The sequence below is a fragment of the Mus caroli genome, unplaced genomic scaffold, assembly GCF_978045245.1.
Source record: "Mus caroli unplaced genomic scaffold, Mus_caroli_1 scaffold_8, whole genome shotgun sequence".
Classification (NCBI taxonomy): domain Eukaryota; kingdom Metazoa; phylum Chordata; class Mammalia; order Rodentia; family Muridae; genus Mus; species Mus caroli.
In genome coordinates this window covers 49,711,694-49,729,114 of record NW_028227263.1, presented here as the reverse complement: position 1 = coordinate 49,729,114, position 17,421 = coordinate 49,711,694, and the positions used below count along the sequence as shown (strand labels likewise).

The following is a 17,421-nucleotide window of genomic DNA, read 5'->3' as shown; positions in this document are numbered from 1 at the left end:
ATTGCAGGGCTGTGTGGGATAAGTCATGCAGTCCACCCAAGCTTTGCACGAGTCCCCCCAAGGCCATGGTTCAGGCCACACTGGGCAGGATCTTTCAACACCTCCTTTGGCCACAACCATGCGCTTTGACCATACTCTGCTGTTTTCAAGACTGCAGCTGGGCTACAGGATGGGCTTGATAGCCTGTCCTCCACACAGCTATCACATGGGCTCTGCCTACAGCAGCCACGCCCCTAAGGCTGTGAGGGCATTCATACTAGCCATCCATTCATGGGCAGAACTTAGTAGTGAGCTCTTGGTTTCTACCCCAGAAAAATCCATTTAAAAAAGAAGGGCTTCCAATGCCTTATCAACATTCACTGGAATGCAGGTATTAGAGCAACAGGAAAAAAAAAAGTCCCAGTGGCCTCCAGGAGACTTTCAGGACTTTAGGCATCCCCCTAAGCTACTATAATGGCTTTAGAAAGCAGAGTTTATATCACAAGACCCAGCTCCACTGTTCCCAGGAAAAGGACTTCGGGGCAACCTCTGTTGAGTGGGTAGTGTCTTCGGCCTTGGGTGGGTATTCTTGTGGGTAGCACCGAGTGCTCTGTGGGAACGTGTCTTCTTGTGCCCCGTTTGTGGTCTGGTCTGTGACTCTTCCTGACCCTGTCACCTGCCCTGTGGTGATTCTCTTCTTTTCTCTCTCTCTCCAGGCTCCTCTGCATGCTCCTTCTGCGCCTCTATCCTGCAGGTTGGCCTGGGAGCCTGGTTAGCTGGCAGACCCTGACACCTTCCCACCTCTCTCCATCCACAGGCACTTCCTCTTCAAGCCCGGAGGCACCTCCCCGCTCTTCTGCACCACATCCCCAGGGTACCCCCTAACGTCTAGCACCGTGTACTCACCCCCACCCCGGCCCCTGCCCCGCAGCACCTTCTCCCGACCAGCCTTTAACCTCAAGAAGCCTTCCAAGTACTGCAACTGGAAGTGTGCAGCGCTGAGCGCCATCCTCATCTCAGCTACGCTCGTCATCCTGCTCGCATACTTTGTGGGTAAGCATTTCCTCCTCCCCCACAGCTCCCCATGGCTCCCATTTGGCCAGGGGCCACCAATCGAAGCAGCCAGGGCCGCCAAAGGCCCTGTACCAGCACCACAGTCATAGTGCACAGGCTGTACCAAGAAGCCTTGCACTGGTCTGGCCTGTGTCCACACCATAACGGCAGCTCTTCCAGGCTCTCCGCTCTCTCCTCTGAGGCTGGACTGGGAAGGAATATTAGGATCTGCCTTACATGTGTTGGTTCTCTAGCACTGAGGCACAAGGCAATGAGGACTCTGAGATAGTGGTCTGGGACATGAGTGTCCTAGATCAGAGCCGCTAAAATGAAATAACAACTTAGGAGGACTGGGCGCTAGGTTGCTCCATGTGACAAGGGTGAGAGGCAGGGAGGTAGAGAATTCTATGGGGAAAAAGAAACAACCAGGAAAGCTCCAGGTGAGTGTTAGGCAGGGTGGTTATAGAAACTGCCAGAAACTTCCATGATTATGAAACCACGTCTGAAGCCAAGGAAATTCTGCATGAGAAGCTGCAGGTCCCAGTTAGTGGAGAGCTGGCTGAGGGAGAAGCAAAGGCCAGAGCCACACTGCCTGGGAATTTTCTACCTAACCCCAGGGTACCTAAGAAAGACCTCAGTCCTGTGACTTGTAGTCCTGGCCAGCAGAGTGGATTCTATTTGGCATTCTTTGGACACATTTCTAGCAAAATCTGGTTTCCCACTTCTGATTCCTCTCTTTGGTCTTCTCCTGGGACAGAGATTAATCTGAGGAGCTGTGGACTCAGTGAGGATTCTCTGACCTCTGGGATAATAAGCCTCTTAAAAAAAATAAGGCATCTAAAGTGGGTTTGTTTTAGCTCTTGGTGAGCTGACGGTAGGTCATGGAAGCCTGAGAAAGCCATGAATCTAGGTTAAGGAGTTCAGAGAGAGTTCTGGAATCAAATAGGATTGTTTTCAGTATAAACTAGTAAATAAAAATAGAGCTGACCAGCAGAGGCCAAAGAAAGACAGAATACTTCCCTCTGCCAAGAAGAACCCTCTAGCAAGCTATCACCAGGGATGCAAAGGCAGCCTGTCTTAAGAGGTATTGCCTGCTATCATGAGTGATTAACAGAACATGTGCCATGACTTCTTTGGGCAATGGAAATATGTTTTGGACACAGATGGGGTTCAGGGGATGATGTGAACTGTAAGATCTCTCATGATCACCTTGGAGCAAACAGGAAGGACACCTTACTGTATGGACAATCAAAGAACCATTGAAGAGCTACCTATCAATATTTGTAGGCCACAGCTAGGTTGTAAGCCACAGTGATGCCAGAGCCATTAGAAAGTGGTTACAAAGAACTGGTCAGGAAAATCTGATGGCTTCAACTTAACTAATGACAATGTAGGAAAATCTGATGGCTTCAACTAAAATAATGACAGTATGGGCGTGGCAAGAAAGGAGGTGGATGTAAGATAACGTTAGGAGAATTTATGACTCCAATTAGAGGAAGTCAGTCCACTAATAGCAGTGCCCTGGCTAAGAGTAAATGGATGCTTCTGATAAGAAGCAGAAGGCTGGACTATAGCAACCACACCTAGAAAGATACCAAAGAGGCAAGCCTAGGCATTCTGCTTGTCATGTGGACAGACCTAGCAAGAGCTTGGGAAGAACCTCAGCACCAGACAGCCCTAAACTTTACTCTCAGCTCCCCCACACGGCAACTGGTGACCCCCTAACAGCTCCCTGATGGTTTCCCACAAGGGTGCCTACGAGGCTGGAGCTAAGCACGGCAGGTGAATGCACTGTAGGTATGGGGACCAGCCACCCTTTTCTTCAAGGGCTGGACATGGCAACCCTGGTACCCGGTCTCTTCCAGCTGATAAGGGCTGGAATGGGCATGCGTGCCGGGCCATCTTGCTTGGCCATAATTACAGACCATGATGACTAACTTGTAAGGAACTATCAATTATTAAAAATCAAATTAATTGTTTCAGCCAAGCACAAATATCCTTAACAAAGACTCTTTTCCAGCAGACCAACTGATCTAATCAACAGGCAAAAAAAGCACAGATATTTAATTAGATTTTTGATGAAAAATTGTGTTTAATTTCAAGTATAATCAATTATTAATTACAGTAATGAGTGAGTCTGACTGGGTTTACTAATTAACTCATTTAAAAATTATGAATAACCTTTTCATTTGTAATTATTTTCTACAGCCTATCAAATTCCAGATAAGAATTGCATCACCTTGCCAGCAGAGGGGGAGACAGATGCAAAGGGCAGGAAGACACGTTGCTTCTGCTAATACCTGCTCAGGGCAGCCATATCTGGGTGGTGATTCTGACAGATCTATTTGACATTCAGCCTCTGAGGTGGGAACTGTGCTGAGAAACGAGCAGCCAGTGACCTTTACGTTTCAGACATATTTACTGGTATTTTCATGGGAAAATAGAGAAATTGGAGTTAAGACTCCATGGAGACTTGCCTTTGGGCCATCTGCTCCTACTTTCCTCAGAACGCCTTATGTGGCTAAGGCAGAGTCTCCACGCCCCAGGGAAGACCTTGTCGGGGTCATGTGACGTCTTCAAAGAGGGAAGTGTAGCTCTCTTGCTGTTTACTTTAGACAGGTAACCATGCAGAGACAGGCAGCCACGAGGATGTGCTCACCCTACTTGACCCCTCTTGTTACGGTTTTTAGATCCTCACTGGTCTCCATTGGTTACCTTACCTTTCCTTTTCTAGAGAAGTCTGCTTGCAGAGCAACATGGAGACGCAAGCAGCTGATGCTGTGTAGACGATGCTTTATTCTCATAGCATCATGATTATTCTTAGAACATTTTGAGTAGAACAAATATACATGTAGTGTAGAAAAATGTCAGTGCCCACTGTCTGTCATTCCCAACATCACTTGCTGTTAGTGCCGAGTCTTCCTCGTGCCCCCTTTTACCCTAAACACCTCACTTATATTTTTCCATCAAAATCGCCTAACTCCAGTAGGTTAGGACTCCATTTGCAGATGATTCTGGGGCCCACGAAGCTTAAGTGACTCACTTAACTGTCCCATGATGTCACATTAGGCATGTAAGTCACCCAACCACAGGTATTCTGACACTTTTGAAAAATACTTTGACTCTTTCCAGCTCATGCTGTAGCTTTCCAATCTTGATATTCTGTTGTATCAGAAAAACAAAAACAAAAACAAAACAAAACACCAAACTTTAAACGTGGTCCTGGCATTGGGCCAAACCCAGTGCTGCTTCTCTCTGAACCTTCATAATGATTCTATGGAATCAGTGTTGGTTTTTGTTCATGGAGAATCTAAAGCTCATGACAACTTTCCAGGGTCCCACTGGTAGTAAATGACCTAGCCACCATTCATCCAAGACTTGAGATCTCTAAGAGCATGTGTGCCTCTAGGTGTGATGCCTCCTTTAGGTCCCACCTATGATCTTTATTCACAGGGTAAGGTTGGCTATGGTTCTTAACCTCTTGGGAACCTAGCTTCCCATTTCTGTATTGTTCTTATAGTGGGCACAGATGCCATGATTAGCCCATCTCACAGAAGAGGTAGCCATGAGTGACAAATGGCCCTTAAGAGCCTGGCTTCTGAAATTAGACCTGTAGCTTTAAGACCTCAGCTCCTCACCTACAAGTTTTGCCTCTTTAGTTTCTATGTTTGTAAAATGGAGGCCCAAGTGGTTGTATCACAGAGTTGTCATGAAATTCAAGGAAAAAAGTTTATACAGGGTACCTACCCTGCCCTACTCGCGAGCACGCACACACACACACACACACACACACACATGTACTCACTCATGCATACATGCTCACACACGCACGCCTATCACAGAGTGGACACCCAATGGAAGTTGCAGATTGTTAATACTTCTGTTGTGACCCCAAGGCAGAGAGTATCTACAGCTTTATCTTTTGAGAGAAAACCTGGTCCAATCTTATCTTGCTGCAACCTGCCAGCTTCCCAGCCTGCATTAGTCACTAGAACAGCTGAGAAAGCAAACAGGGCGCATGTCAGAGCACATTTGTAGGGATGTCTAGCTTTTCCAGGAGAGCAGCCACAAAAGGGAACCGTCATCTAAAATGTCCCCACCCCGTGTCTTTTCTCCAAGTAGGACAAAAGTTAATTTTGCTTCACTGACAGTTAACTGTATCTACGCGAAGCTGACAGCTTCTTTCACTTCCGAACACGGTGTAAAAGGCAGTAGATGAGCTGCAGATTGCGATCTTGAGGATGCTTCAAGCACCTATCTGGCCAGAGAGCCTGGGAAATAGGGATGGAGAAAGGCTTTCCATTTAAATGAAAGCCCCCAGAGCACCGTAGGATGCTTCTGGCTCTTCTATACCAAGTCTAAGCCCACCCTAAAGGGTGGGGTGAGTTCACTGTAATGTCTCTATGCAAGCATAGTGCTCCCTGGTAGTATAAGCCATTGAGTCTTGTTTCTACCTCTGCATACTAGAATGAGTAATAGAGTTGCTGCAGCTAGGCTAAGAAGCACAATGGTCAAGGAGACATTGCTTGCTGGTGGCCTTGGAAGAATGCCATTACAGCTCCTTGAACGTCAATTATCTCAGCCTGAGGTTTGATGGATATAGATGATCCCATTCAGCTCTTTCCAGTGAACAATCCCTTGCCTAGAGGAATTGTACCAGAAAATGTTGGAAAGTGTTGGTAGAGCTGCACTTGGGCGATGAGAGTCATTTGCAGAGAATGTGGCTCCTAAAGATCTGACACCTTACTATTTGTTAGTTGCTCTTCTCATCGCTATGGCAGAATACCTGACGATAGCAATTGAGGAGGGAAGAGTCGATCCCGGCTCATAATTTAAGAAGGGATACAGTTCATCATGGCACAGAAAGCATAACGACAAAAACATGGGGCAGATGGTTACATCTTCGACATAGTCAGAAAGCAGACAGTGAGCAGCAGGAAGTGGGATCAGGCTATGTACCCTCAAGCCCCACTCCCAATGACCCACTTCCTTTAGCAAGGGTCCAACTCTTAAAGGTCCGTAGCCTCCCAAGACAGTGCCACCAGCTGAGGATCAAGTGTTCAAAATAGTTTTGGGAGACATTCCTCATTCAGACTATGAACTGCCCTTCAGTGAAGCAGCCATGCCACAGGAAGGGACAGTAGACATCTCATCCTAAGAGCTGCAATACACATTTTCCATGGCCATGTATCTTGTCCAGAGCCCAGCACAAGGTAGCTGTGCTCACAGTGGCTTTATTGAAATTAAGGGCCTTACACAACGCTTAAGTCTGCTATGGGTAGCCTACATAGAAAGGTATGGGCCAAAGCATGGTAACAGAAATGTTCATTTCACCTCCTGGGATTCGGGTACAAATAAGATGGACACGAGAAGACTAGGAAAAGCATTAGGCTTGGAAGCTAGGGTAATCATAGCTCCTCCTCTATTCCTTATCCACATCTGGCAGCCTCCGGTCTCAGATGTCATTTGTTTCATGAGCACAGGCCTGCTACACTTGGGGCCTGGGTGTTATTAGTGAGCAGCTAGGAAAAAATGATTTTTTTTCCTCCTTCCTCTTCAGACTCCCATCAAGCCTTTTGGACAGAAGCCATAGGCTTAACTTTATAGCTCAAAGAGTGGGGGACAGGGAGGGGAGGCCTCCACAGAGCCTGCTCTCTCACAAGGAGGAAGAAGTGATGAAGATACAGGGTCCTGCACTGAAGCCTTTCTCTCTAGGATTGATGCTTCACACCCTTCTGTGGGAGTTGCAAACAGCAAGACATCTATGGGTTAGACTCTCTTCAGCTGACCTCAGACAAATATCTTCCAGCTCCCCAAAGGAAAGCTTAGAGACTGTCAAGTCAAAAACGCTGTTTTAGACAGCAAGCACTCACTCTGTGTAGTTCCAGAGGACAGAGTCAGGCATGGGGCGTAAAAAAAATGGTAGGAGCAGCTTAGGAGATGGTCCATTGGGTATAAGCATGGGGATTGGAATTTGGATCCCCAACATCCACAGAAAAATCCTGGCATAGTTGCACACTTGCCTGTAGCCCTAGTGCTGTGGGGAGGAGGAGACAGAGGGATCTCTGAGACTTGCTGGCCATCAGCCTACCTCCATGGTTGGTTAGAGACTCAGTCTCAAAGAAGAAAGGTGGGCAGTAGTAGAACATGACTCTGGCATCTGGACTAGGAGGAGGGTTAAGTGCCCAGACCCTGTAGACCACAGTCTTGTCTGTGTCATCCCTCCACAGAGACTAGCCTTCATTAAGCTCTCACTTTCCTACTTGTAAGGCAGGAATAAAAATGAACAAACAAGAAACTGGCTGAAATCATGACTCATGCAACATGTTTCAGCTCAGCATGAAAGAAAGTCTTGCAGCCTGCAGAGCTGCCCCACAATAGAACAGTTTGGGGGGTGATCTTCCTGGCAGTAAAATTACCAAGCAGTAGGTTGTTCTGCTTGCTTGCTTATCTGTGTGTTTGATTGTTCATTTGTTCTTAATTGGAGAATAATGTAATAAAGAAGCTAGATGCAAAAGCAAGTCACAGAGTGACTTTGAGTCACGGAGCAGCACGGCTGTGAGCTAATGTCACTGGGTCTTGATATTTCCCCAAGCGTGGGTGATTATCAGAGACTGGAGGCCAGGCTGCTGCTTAGGAAGTGTGGTCTTCGGCAGCAGGATGGTGGTGGTCAGGAGGCATGGGGATTTATGTCTTAATCTCACTTTCTCTCATCCCTCCTGTCTCTTGTTGATGGAACACAAGCAGCAGACAGAGCCCCAGGGAGCCACATAGAGGAACCTCATAGGACATACAGCAGGTGGAAGAGAATTCCAGGGTGGATGGACAGAATCAGCCTCCCATTTTTTTAGGATTCTCTCCCACAGCAATGCACAAGAGCTGCGACTACTAACCTCAGGTCCTAACACTAGCACAGAGATACCACTGCCACCCAGAAACGTCTCCCTCATCCTCACACCCACTCAGACTCAACGCCCTTGCTTCTTAAAGCAGTTGTTGCAATCTGATGAGCACCTAGAACACTTTGCCACTTTGTGAGCTCTGACAGGCAGGAGACCTGTCACCACCAATGTGAGCCAAGCACAGCACATTTCTGTCCTTCTAGAAAAGTCCCCCTGTCTTCATGGTCAGCTCCCTTCCCCACTCCCAGATCTCTGGAAGCTCCCCTTCCCTTCTCAGTCCAGGCACTATTTGTGAAAAGTATGGTAAAGATGGCATTAATTTACAGCTTTAAAATCAGTAATTACCTAAAATAATGCCCCATCTCTAAATGTTGAAGTGCTGAGAAAACACTAAGCTATGCTTCAGTATCTCCAGCTCCTGGAGCAGCAGAGACTCGTCTATGGAGGTGCAGTTCCTCTGGCACTGTCTGTCTGTCTGTCTGTCACTTGGTTTGGTTTGGTTTCTGTTTATCATCAGCCAGAACTTCACCCAAGTAGGCCAGGCTGGCTAGCTCGGAAGTTCCAGGGACCTGCTCATTTCCACGTTCGCAAGTGCTAGGATTACAAGTGTGTACAGTGAATGGATTTTTTTTTCTCTTTTTTCTTTTCTGAAACATGAGTTCTAAGGATGGGACTCTGAGAGTCTCTTGGAGTTTCTGTGTGCTGTGCCTGACTTTCCTTAGGTGCAGCAGCCACCGCCTTCGGATAGCAGGGTCTTTTCACAGGTTGATATTCTTTATCTCACAGGTCATTCTCATGTATGTGTTCTCCAGCATCACACAACTCCCTTCCTTGTCAGGGTCACTAGCTCTATTACATTCCTGCCATGACAACAACTGCCGTCCTCATTGGTTGTATATATGTCACTTTCATGATATTCTCATGTCCCTGCTGTTTCCTTCTTCCTGTCTCCATAATGGGATTGTTGGGTAATCAGTTACAGACAGGTCAGTGCTATAGGATAGGACTAATCCGGGGCCCCACTCGGGTATCCAGTTTCCTCACTGTTGGTAAACATGGAGATTTGTGTGAATCTTGGGTCACTGATATCAGTGAAAAATGTAGGTCACAGGGGACTCTGAGACCCAAAGTAGATAGCAGATCTTCATTCTAGAGGGTTCTATGTGCCACCTATTCTTACTCTCTCTTTGTTTTCAAGACTTTCACCCAAGCCAGGCATGGACATATACTATATACATGGTAGTATAGTATATATCCATATCCATACCCATACAAATACATAAACATATACATATACACATACATACATATAGTATATCTCACATATATAGTATACTACTATAATCCCAGTAACCAGGAGGCTGGTGTAAGACAGTGAGTTTAAAAGCGGCCTGAGCTACATAGCCAGACATTTTCTCAACAAACTCAAATTAAAAACATCTCTACTTAAATGTCATTATTCAAGGAAGAGTTTGACACTCACACTAGGCCAGCAACTTAGTTATATGTCTTCCTGTAGCCTGTGGTCATGTCCACAGTCACATCTAAATCACGGTGACACTGAATGGTGACTATTCATCTCCACCACTGGGCTGCGTGCACCATGGAGAGACAAACGGTTCCCATCAAGCTGGGCTGCCAACACAACCTCTTATGTCCAGGTTCAGCATGTGTCCGGCCAGGTTCTTGGCAGAAAGATAGAAGGAAAAACACTGAGGCTAGAACCAGCAGACACCACATGGGGTGGGAGGGACAAGGAAGGAAAGACTAGAGGTTCCAAAGCTTTTCATGCATCTAAGGCCCAAAGTCTAGATCCCATGGGAGTGAAAAATGCCTGCTGGAAATGGGGATGGGGGAGGGACCAGAGGTGAGGACCAGAGGTGGCTCTGTGGGACCTGCGGGACCCATGCCTTAGTCTGTTCCTGGTTACTGTGCAATTTTATGCAAAAACCCTGCTCTTGATGAACCTCTTTCTCCCGACCTGCGGATGCAGTTAGCAAGCTATTCGGGGGAATAAAGTGACTTGCTGGCACATAGTACTTACTTGTAATAGCAAAGACAGTCTGTCACCATAGCAGGCAGGACACATTGAATCTATGGGCAATGCAGCTCCTGAGTATGGAAATGTCCCAAGGAAGACAGACTCACGTTTATGGGTGCATTCACTTTTAATAACAGCAACCCAGACAATCAAGCCACGTGGAGAGGCAGCATGGGAATGGTGAGCAGGAGGCAGCCATAGCTGCATCTCAGGATGCTCCTGCAACCCCCCCCCCCCCAATGAATGCAGAAAAGCTGTGGTTTTACAGATTTCTAGAGTTCTTAGAAAGAATTTTTTCTTTCAGTCTTGTTTTTGTTCTGGAGTTGCTACTGTGTGGTCACATAATTTAAGTCCACATAAACGGGAGAGACTGGTCTCACTGGTGGCCTTTCTTTCACTTTGTGGCATCTGTAATGGTAAAGTCAGTCCTATCAGGGTGTCACATAGGATGCTGGGGTCTAGGACAGGGCTTGGAAGGAGAGATCAGCTGCTCTTCACGCAGGCAGCAGAGAAGAATGGGGGAGAGAGGGAAGCAGTGGTTGTAAGCACACTGTGCTTTTTCTTCCACTCTGTTTTCTCATCTCAGTAAAACAGGAAGGCCATATACAGCCTTCCCTTCTAAGGACAGCAATACAGTCTTCCAGTCAAAGTGGACTTCTGGTCCATTGGACCTGCATCCCAGGACCCTGCTTTTAAAGTCAGTATTGATTTCCTTCCTTCCTTCCTTCCTTCCTTCCTTCCTTCCTTCCTTCCTTCCTTCCTTCCTCTCTCTCTCTCTCTCTCTCTCTCCCCCCATGTGGTGTGTGTGTGTGTGTGTGTGTGTGTGTGTGTGTGTGTGTGTGTTGAGGGGGTATGCACACATATGTATGGGTATGTGAGCACATGGGGGCCAGAAGACAACCTTATTCTTCCTCAGGCACCATCCATCTTTTTTTGAGATAGCATTTCTCACTGGTCTAGGACTCATCAAAGAGACTAGGTTGGTACCCAGCAAGCTGGAGCTGCCCATCTCCATCTGCTCAGTGCTGAAATGACAAGAGGTAGCTGCCTGGAGTTTTGTTTTGTTTGGTCTGGTTTGGTTTTTGTTTTGGGGTTTTTTTTTGGGGGGGGGGTTGTGAGTTCTAGAAATCAAACTCCAAAAACTTGTGCTTCCAAGCAAGCACTTTGATGAGTCATCTCCCAGCTTTTCTCTTTGCTAATTTTTCAGTTGATATCTAAGAGGTATTTTGAGCCATGGATGAGATAGCATCCGTGAAAAGTCTAGTCTAGCCCAAGGCCCCCCAGGGCTTTGAGGGCATTCAGATCTCACTCTCCTGCAGCTGGGTGTCCAGAAACTTAAGCCTCCCAGGTTCCATACCCTGGGACTGTCTCTGGCTTTTGGTAACCTGGGATTAGTAAGTGGGTCATCCCACACTCAGTGAGGAGTAGCACTGACCCATCCGCTTCACTGCATCCTCCTGGGCTGTGATCGACAGAGCTGGATGTGCTGTTTAATGCCTTGAGTCATCCAGGGGTTCTAGAGAACCAGATGTGCTAGACACTCCTGGCAACAGGGGGTGGCTGTTGACGCTCTTGTACTAGACTTTGAACCTCATCTCTGTGGGACAACCCCCCTCACCCAGGAGACACTAATCCATTCCAGTCAGGAAGTTCAGCTAAAACTCCCAGAAGAGGTGGAGCTTGCTAATCAAGGGAGACATTGAGAGAGAAGATATAAATGGATTTCTGGAGGGAGGCAGGGGATGGCCGATAGAAACATCAGCATTTTGTGGAGGGGGTGTTGACGTGTCCTTTTCTGTGTTTACCTTGCTGGGCCTCAATCTCTTGCACCAAAGGACTCTGGGTATAAAAGTCAAGGTGACTGCAGGTGAATTCCGTTGCCCGCTCCAGTGGAGGAGAAGCCAACTAGGCAAATGCATCATCAGCCTTGCCTTTGTGAGAGGCCTGTCAGGGGATCACCTTCTACAGCATTCCTTGCCCAAGTATAGTTAGCAAAGACATTTGCTGAGGTGGAAATAAAGTGGTTAAATCACTCATTCAGCTGTGACAGTCAGTAGTCTGGAGAGTTGGGTCTAGAAAACAGGACTCATAACTCCATAGAGTCCACTTCTGAGGACAGCCCCAATGCCTCACTCCTGAGTACACAGTACACAAGGAACAGTTGCCTTCCTGTGTGGGGATTTCTCATAAGCCATTCCCAGATACCTCAGAGTGTTGGACCTGATGAGACAGCCAGCAGCAGTGCTCAGGAGCTGTGAGTACACCACGTGACCACACGGCTGGAGGTACAGCTCCAAATGATGCTTGTGGGTTTTGCGTTTGTCCTTCTCAACAATCCCAACCAGTCACGAGCTAGGCGCTGGTTTATCGTCACTTCCAATTTTCAGATGGAAATGAGTCCTACCTACCTTGCTAAGGGAGGGAGACGGCTGGTGCTCTTTTCCCAGGCTGCCATCTTCCATCTGGTGTCTGGACTTGGATGAGGGTGGGAGGACTTGGGCTCTCTCATCTCACCTGAGCTGTGTATAGAGGGGACTTCCTGGAAGAAGAGAAGAGCTACATTTATTATGGAACAAGCCAGAGTGAGTCTGTGTGTCGTAGGGAAGGTGTTTCGAAGGCATGCTTTATAACCTCAGTGTTTCAGAATTGAGCAAACCGGGGTTCTGTGGGCAGGAGTGCTGGGAGCTGTTGGGAGACCATGAGACTGACCCACCACAAGTTCAGCAGCAGCACTGAGGACTCTGATCCTGTTGCTTCCCAAGCTTAGCAGGATCTTGTAGGTTATCACCAAAACCACCTTCTCCAATGAAGAAAGGTCTTCCTGTTAGTGTATGGCAGGAGGCTAAATCTTGATGCCCCTTTATCAGAGTGAAGCTTTTGTTCACAGCCTCCGGGGAAGTAGGGAAAGGGGAACAAATGCCAGGATCATTCATTGTGTCCTGGTCCCCATGCTATCACACGTCCCAAATGTTATCCATCCATTGGATAACATTTCCATAGGATGCTACAGTCAAACCTTCCATGGGAGGCTGCAGTGAGGCCCTGCTACTCTGTTCTGTGTGTCTCAGTCAGTGTGTGTCTCTTTATGAGTGCACACAGTTGCATACAACTGTGCATGCAGCAAGAATGTTAAGAGGAGACGGTAGGAGGGGACAGGCCTTCAGTGAAAATTTGGGAGTAAATGCCATTTTCTTTTTCTGACAACTGCAGAGTCTCCTTTGCCATCTAGTATCTCCTAACTAGCCTCTAAGGCTTAAGAACTACTGAGTCCATCAGTGTTGCACAGGCACCTAAATGTGTGGGTCTGAGACCCTGTTGACAGTTTCACATGGAAAATTTTCTGTCCATCTGTGTACTAAACATAGACTGTATCACATTAGAATATCTGAGTGCTTTCATTTCATTAACCGCTAAGCAATGTGATAATGACTGTTTTCAATAAAATTTAAAGAACCCTCATGAAATTTAATCTGTACAAGAAGCCAGAGGACAGGTTTTGACCATGTTGATTGATGCAGGGGAGCGTAACCACGGGTCAGTGTGGTCGCATGACCAACCTGCTGTTGCCCAACCAGTAAAGGCCAGAGCTGGGGGCCTGGCTCTGTCCATGATGCCACTGCACCGAGCATGAATCTGGCAGGGAAGAGGGAAAGGAAGCACAAATGTACACCATCAGGGCAGTGCTGGGGAGAAGTACAAAGCAACAGGTAAGCGCCAGGGGAGAGGTCCCATTTGCCTGGAAAAAGCCTCAAGGGAAGGGACAATATTGGAAGTAAGCCTTAAAAAATAGTCAAATTGTTGGGTGATGGTGGCAATACAGGCCTCTAATTGAAACAGTTGGGAGGCAGAGGCAGGTGGATCTCTGTGAGTTTGAGGCCAGCCTGATCTACAAAATACACAGAGAAACCTTGTCTTGAAAAACAAAAAAACAAAAAAAAAAAAAAAAAAAAAAAGAAAAGGGCGAAGAGTCATCTAAAAGTTGATAAGGTAGTAGGCATTCCAGGCAAAGACCAAAAGCATGGATTTTGGCTGGACGGGTATACTGAGGGGCATGTAATCGACACAAAGCAAGACCTTTATGCAGGGAGAAGCAACAGAGCTTATCAGACATGATATTACACATGCATTGAAAGCCCTCCTAAAACCCAATCTTTCTGAAGAGTGCCTGTTCTCAGGGAACTATGGCCAGCAAAGTTCATATAATGAAAGGACGAACCCATTTTCCCACCACCTTTATCATTTCCAGATACTACATGCTTGGGGAACTCTGTGGGGTTTGTTCATTCATTCATCCATTTTTAATTTTTGCTTTTTAAGACAGGGTCACAGGTAGCCCAGGCTGGCCAGGAATTTTCTGTGTCTAGACACTGACATGGCATTGGGCTCGGCTTAAAGCCAGCAGCTGTGGTTCTAACCATCGCAGTCATCTTCACTTTCCTGGTCATCATCCTTATAATGCCTGCACTTGCCTCAAATTCCCAAATCAAAGCCGGAACCAAACACAGGGATCAGTGTGTTCAGAGAACAACAGGACCTCACATCTGTCATATTCACAGAAGGGCACAGGAAGGCAAGAAACCAGGAAGATCCCAAGGGTGGGGAATGCCTGGGGGCAGGAGCCAGGAGAGTCTAAGGATAAGAGAGGACATCAAAGGCTGCCCTGTGAGGTTTCTCAGCCCTCATTCACAAACGTTCCCCCTTGCAAAGAAACACCACAAGTCGATAATCTATGTGGCAGCGTCCAGGGCAAGTTGTCTGACCTCATTGCTGTCAAAAGCAAATGTTCCAGTGGGAAAAGCCCTCTACTAATAATAGGTGCCCAAATTAAAACTCCTCAAGAGATGGTGGAGACCACTTCCTAATTGACTTTGATCATAGGAAAAGCAAAGGAGAAGTCACGTGGTTCATGTGCCTAAGGAAATCAGGACATGGAAGCATCGTTCCTGGGGATCCAACTAAAGCATATCGTCCGGGAGATGTGGAAGTGGAACATAGCAACAGCCATCTTCTATCTAGGCACCAGGACTAGCCAACCCCATTGTTTTAATTCCACCACATTGGATATTTTCTGAAGGTGTAGGACGGGTGGCCATAGAGTGACAGGCAGTAGCTTGCATGCAGTCTTGCTTTAGGTAGATTCGCAATCAGTGTTGCAGCTCGGATGCATTAGTGCAGAGAGGAATCTATCCTAGGAGATCTTTAAAGCAGCCTCCCACCCCCTGAGGAAATGACAAGCAGTTTCCCAGACTTCAATGCTGCCCAGAGGGCAAGGCTGCCCGCCCCCAGCTGAGTGGTGTGAATAGGCAGGCTGTCCCTGGGTTTCTCTGATCCCAAGGTCATTAGTGAAGCCTTGACCATAAGGCATAGACAGGCCCTCACCAGGCTTCAGCATGTTCTCTCTGTAGGGTAACTCACTGCCTGCTTGTTCCCTCAGCAGTGGTCTTATGAAGCCACTTTTGTTCGAATTGAGATTAAATAAGGGAGGGGGGCTGTCTGGGCTGTGCTTCCTTGGCAACAGCGAGAGCAGAGCTGAGGACCCAGAGTCCCTGGGGCTCTGTCTGAGGCCATGGCAATGCTTTAGTAAATGGTGCAATTGTAAACAATTAGGAGCCTGCTTTCTTAGAGCTACAGAATTTAATTAATAACTGTGTCTAGCTCTGCTTTGAGACACCTATAAATGGGTTCTATACAACACCATTCTATAAACCGGGTTATAACAGTATCTGCCTTTAAAAGGGTTAAGTGACATGTGGAAGTGACTTCTCCAATATTATACCATGCACAAGAGAACAGTTCTCACAAGGGAGAGCTGCTATTATTTTAATAACAATCTTCACAATGTCTGTGTCCGCCCTGCTTCACATCTCTGGTGCTGTCTGGGAGGGAAACAGCAGGTTTCTCAGCCTTGGTGGGCTTACTGCCCATGCTTTGGGCACCAGGCTGGACTCCTTCTATTTGGGAAGTGCAGCCTGGTGGCACAACAAAATCTAAGGATGACTCTCCGTCTCCCACAGGATTTCTTTGTGACTTCCGGGCACAGTTTGTTGTTGTTGTTGTTCTTGTTGTTGTTTTCTAATAGAAAGAGATCAAAGCTATAATCTGAAGATGTGCGTTTGGGTCTTGCACCCAGATCCTTCCACAAATGCACTGGCCGAGGCTGAGTCTCCTCAGCTGTTTTTTGAAGGAGCTAGTAAGTCTCTGAAGCAAAACACTCAGTGTAGTAACCTTCCCCATTTTTAAACAAAATCTCAGACCTCTTAACTCCCAAAATCCACATAGATCCTTATTTTACTTCATCACGAACCCTGATGTACCGCAAAAACAGTCAGGATGATGTTAGCAGCACTGAAGTACACACCACACCCACCTAACTACCTTCTACCTACTTGAAGGTAGGTACAGGTGCCTTGGCATAGATGGCACCACCTCATGTATAAGGAAACTGTAGCTGCAGAAAGGGAAGTTATGAAGCTAGCACGTCATCCCTAGAGAAGCAGCCACAGAGGCCAGGCTGGCCACAGCCATACATCATTGACATTGCTCCACTGTACAGTCAGCAGTTTTGACAGCTGACAGGGACAAGCCAGATGACGAGTCTGAGGCAGGATGAAAGGGGGAAGAGAGCAGGCCAGTCCCTATTCTAGGAAAGCATGGAAGAGGTCTCAGTTGAGCCTGATGGGGAGGAGATTTCCTAGTCCATTGCTGCAGTAGGAATCCTGTGCAAATGAAGTTCCCCCTGCTTCCTTTTCTCTTTAGCTTGCCTCCACCAGCTCTCTGTGCCTTCCAGTTAAATGGGCGTCCATATTGACCCTGGGCGCACGTTTGCCACACAAAAGTGGCCTTCTCCCCTGTTCTACACAGTGTGGGGAAAAACGACCCATGATGCAACAGTCCATTCTGTAGAAGAAGTGCATCTGTGAATGAGGGACCGTAGCCCTGATTGCTGCAGTCATGTTCTAGCGAGAGACAGGAGGAAACGCAGTATATTTACTTGATTTAAAATTAGCCCCACGTAGCCACCGGTGGGATCCTGTCAGGCTGCTTTATAGCGATTCTACCCTTAAAAGCTGTTTTATCTGTTGGACAAATAACTCTCATTCCGTGCCCAGAGTCTGTCAACTCATGGGAACAAGAGAGTGCCTGCATCTTAAAGGGACCTGCAGATGGTGTGGCAGGGAGTCATGAGGAATATGGAGAAAGAAAGAAAAACAGGACAGGCAACAGAACTGGCTTAATTTCTCAGTAAGTGCAGGAGCTAAGGGCAACAAGGCATCCAGAGGCAGAGGTTATGACAGCTGTCATTCATCAAGCTCCTACTGTGTGCTAGGCACTGCTCTGAGACAATTCCATGTGTTCTCTCATTTGATCCTTTGGGATGGGTGTTATAAGTAAGCTTCATTTTGAAGAGAGGAAGCTGAGAATGAGTGAGGCTGAGACCTTTTGCCC

At 47.1% G+C, this 17,421-nt stretch overlaps 1 protein-coding gene across 2 annotated transcripts in view; it reads left to right on the top strand.

Annotated features, from left to right (window-relative positions):
• The window catches only part of Tenm4 (teneurin transmembrane protein 4), a 703,400-nt gene that overhangs the window by 493,859 nt on the left and 192,120 nt on the right, over positions 1-17,421 (top strand). For both annotated transcript variants that reach the window (XM_029479435.2, XM_085841517.1), the window contains one exon: positions 797-1,032. In XM_029479435.2, the coding sequence (XP_029335295.1) occupies positions 797-1,032 (236 nt within the window). The remainder of the gene's footprint in view (positions 1-796; positions 1,033-17,421) is intronic.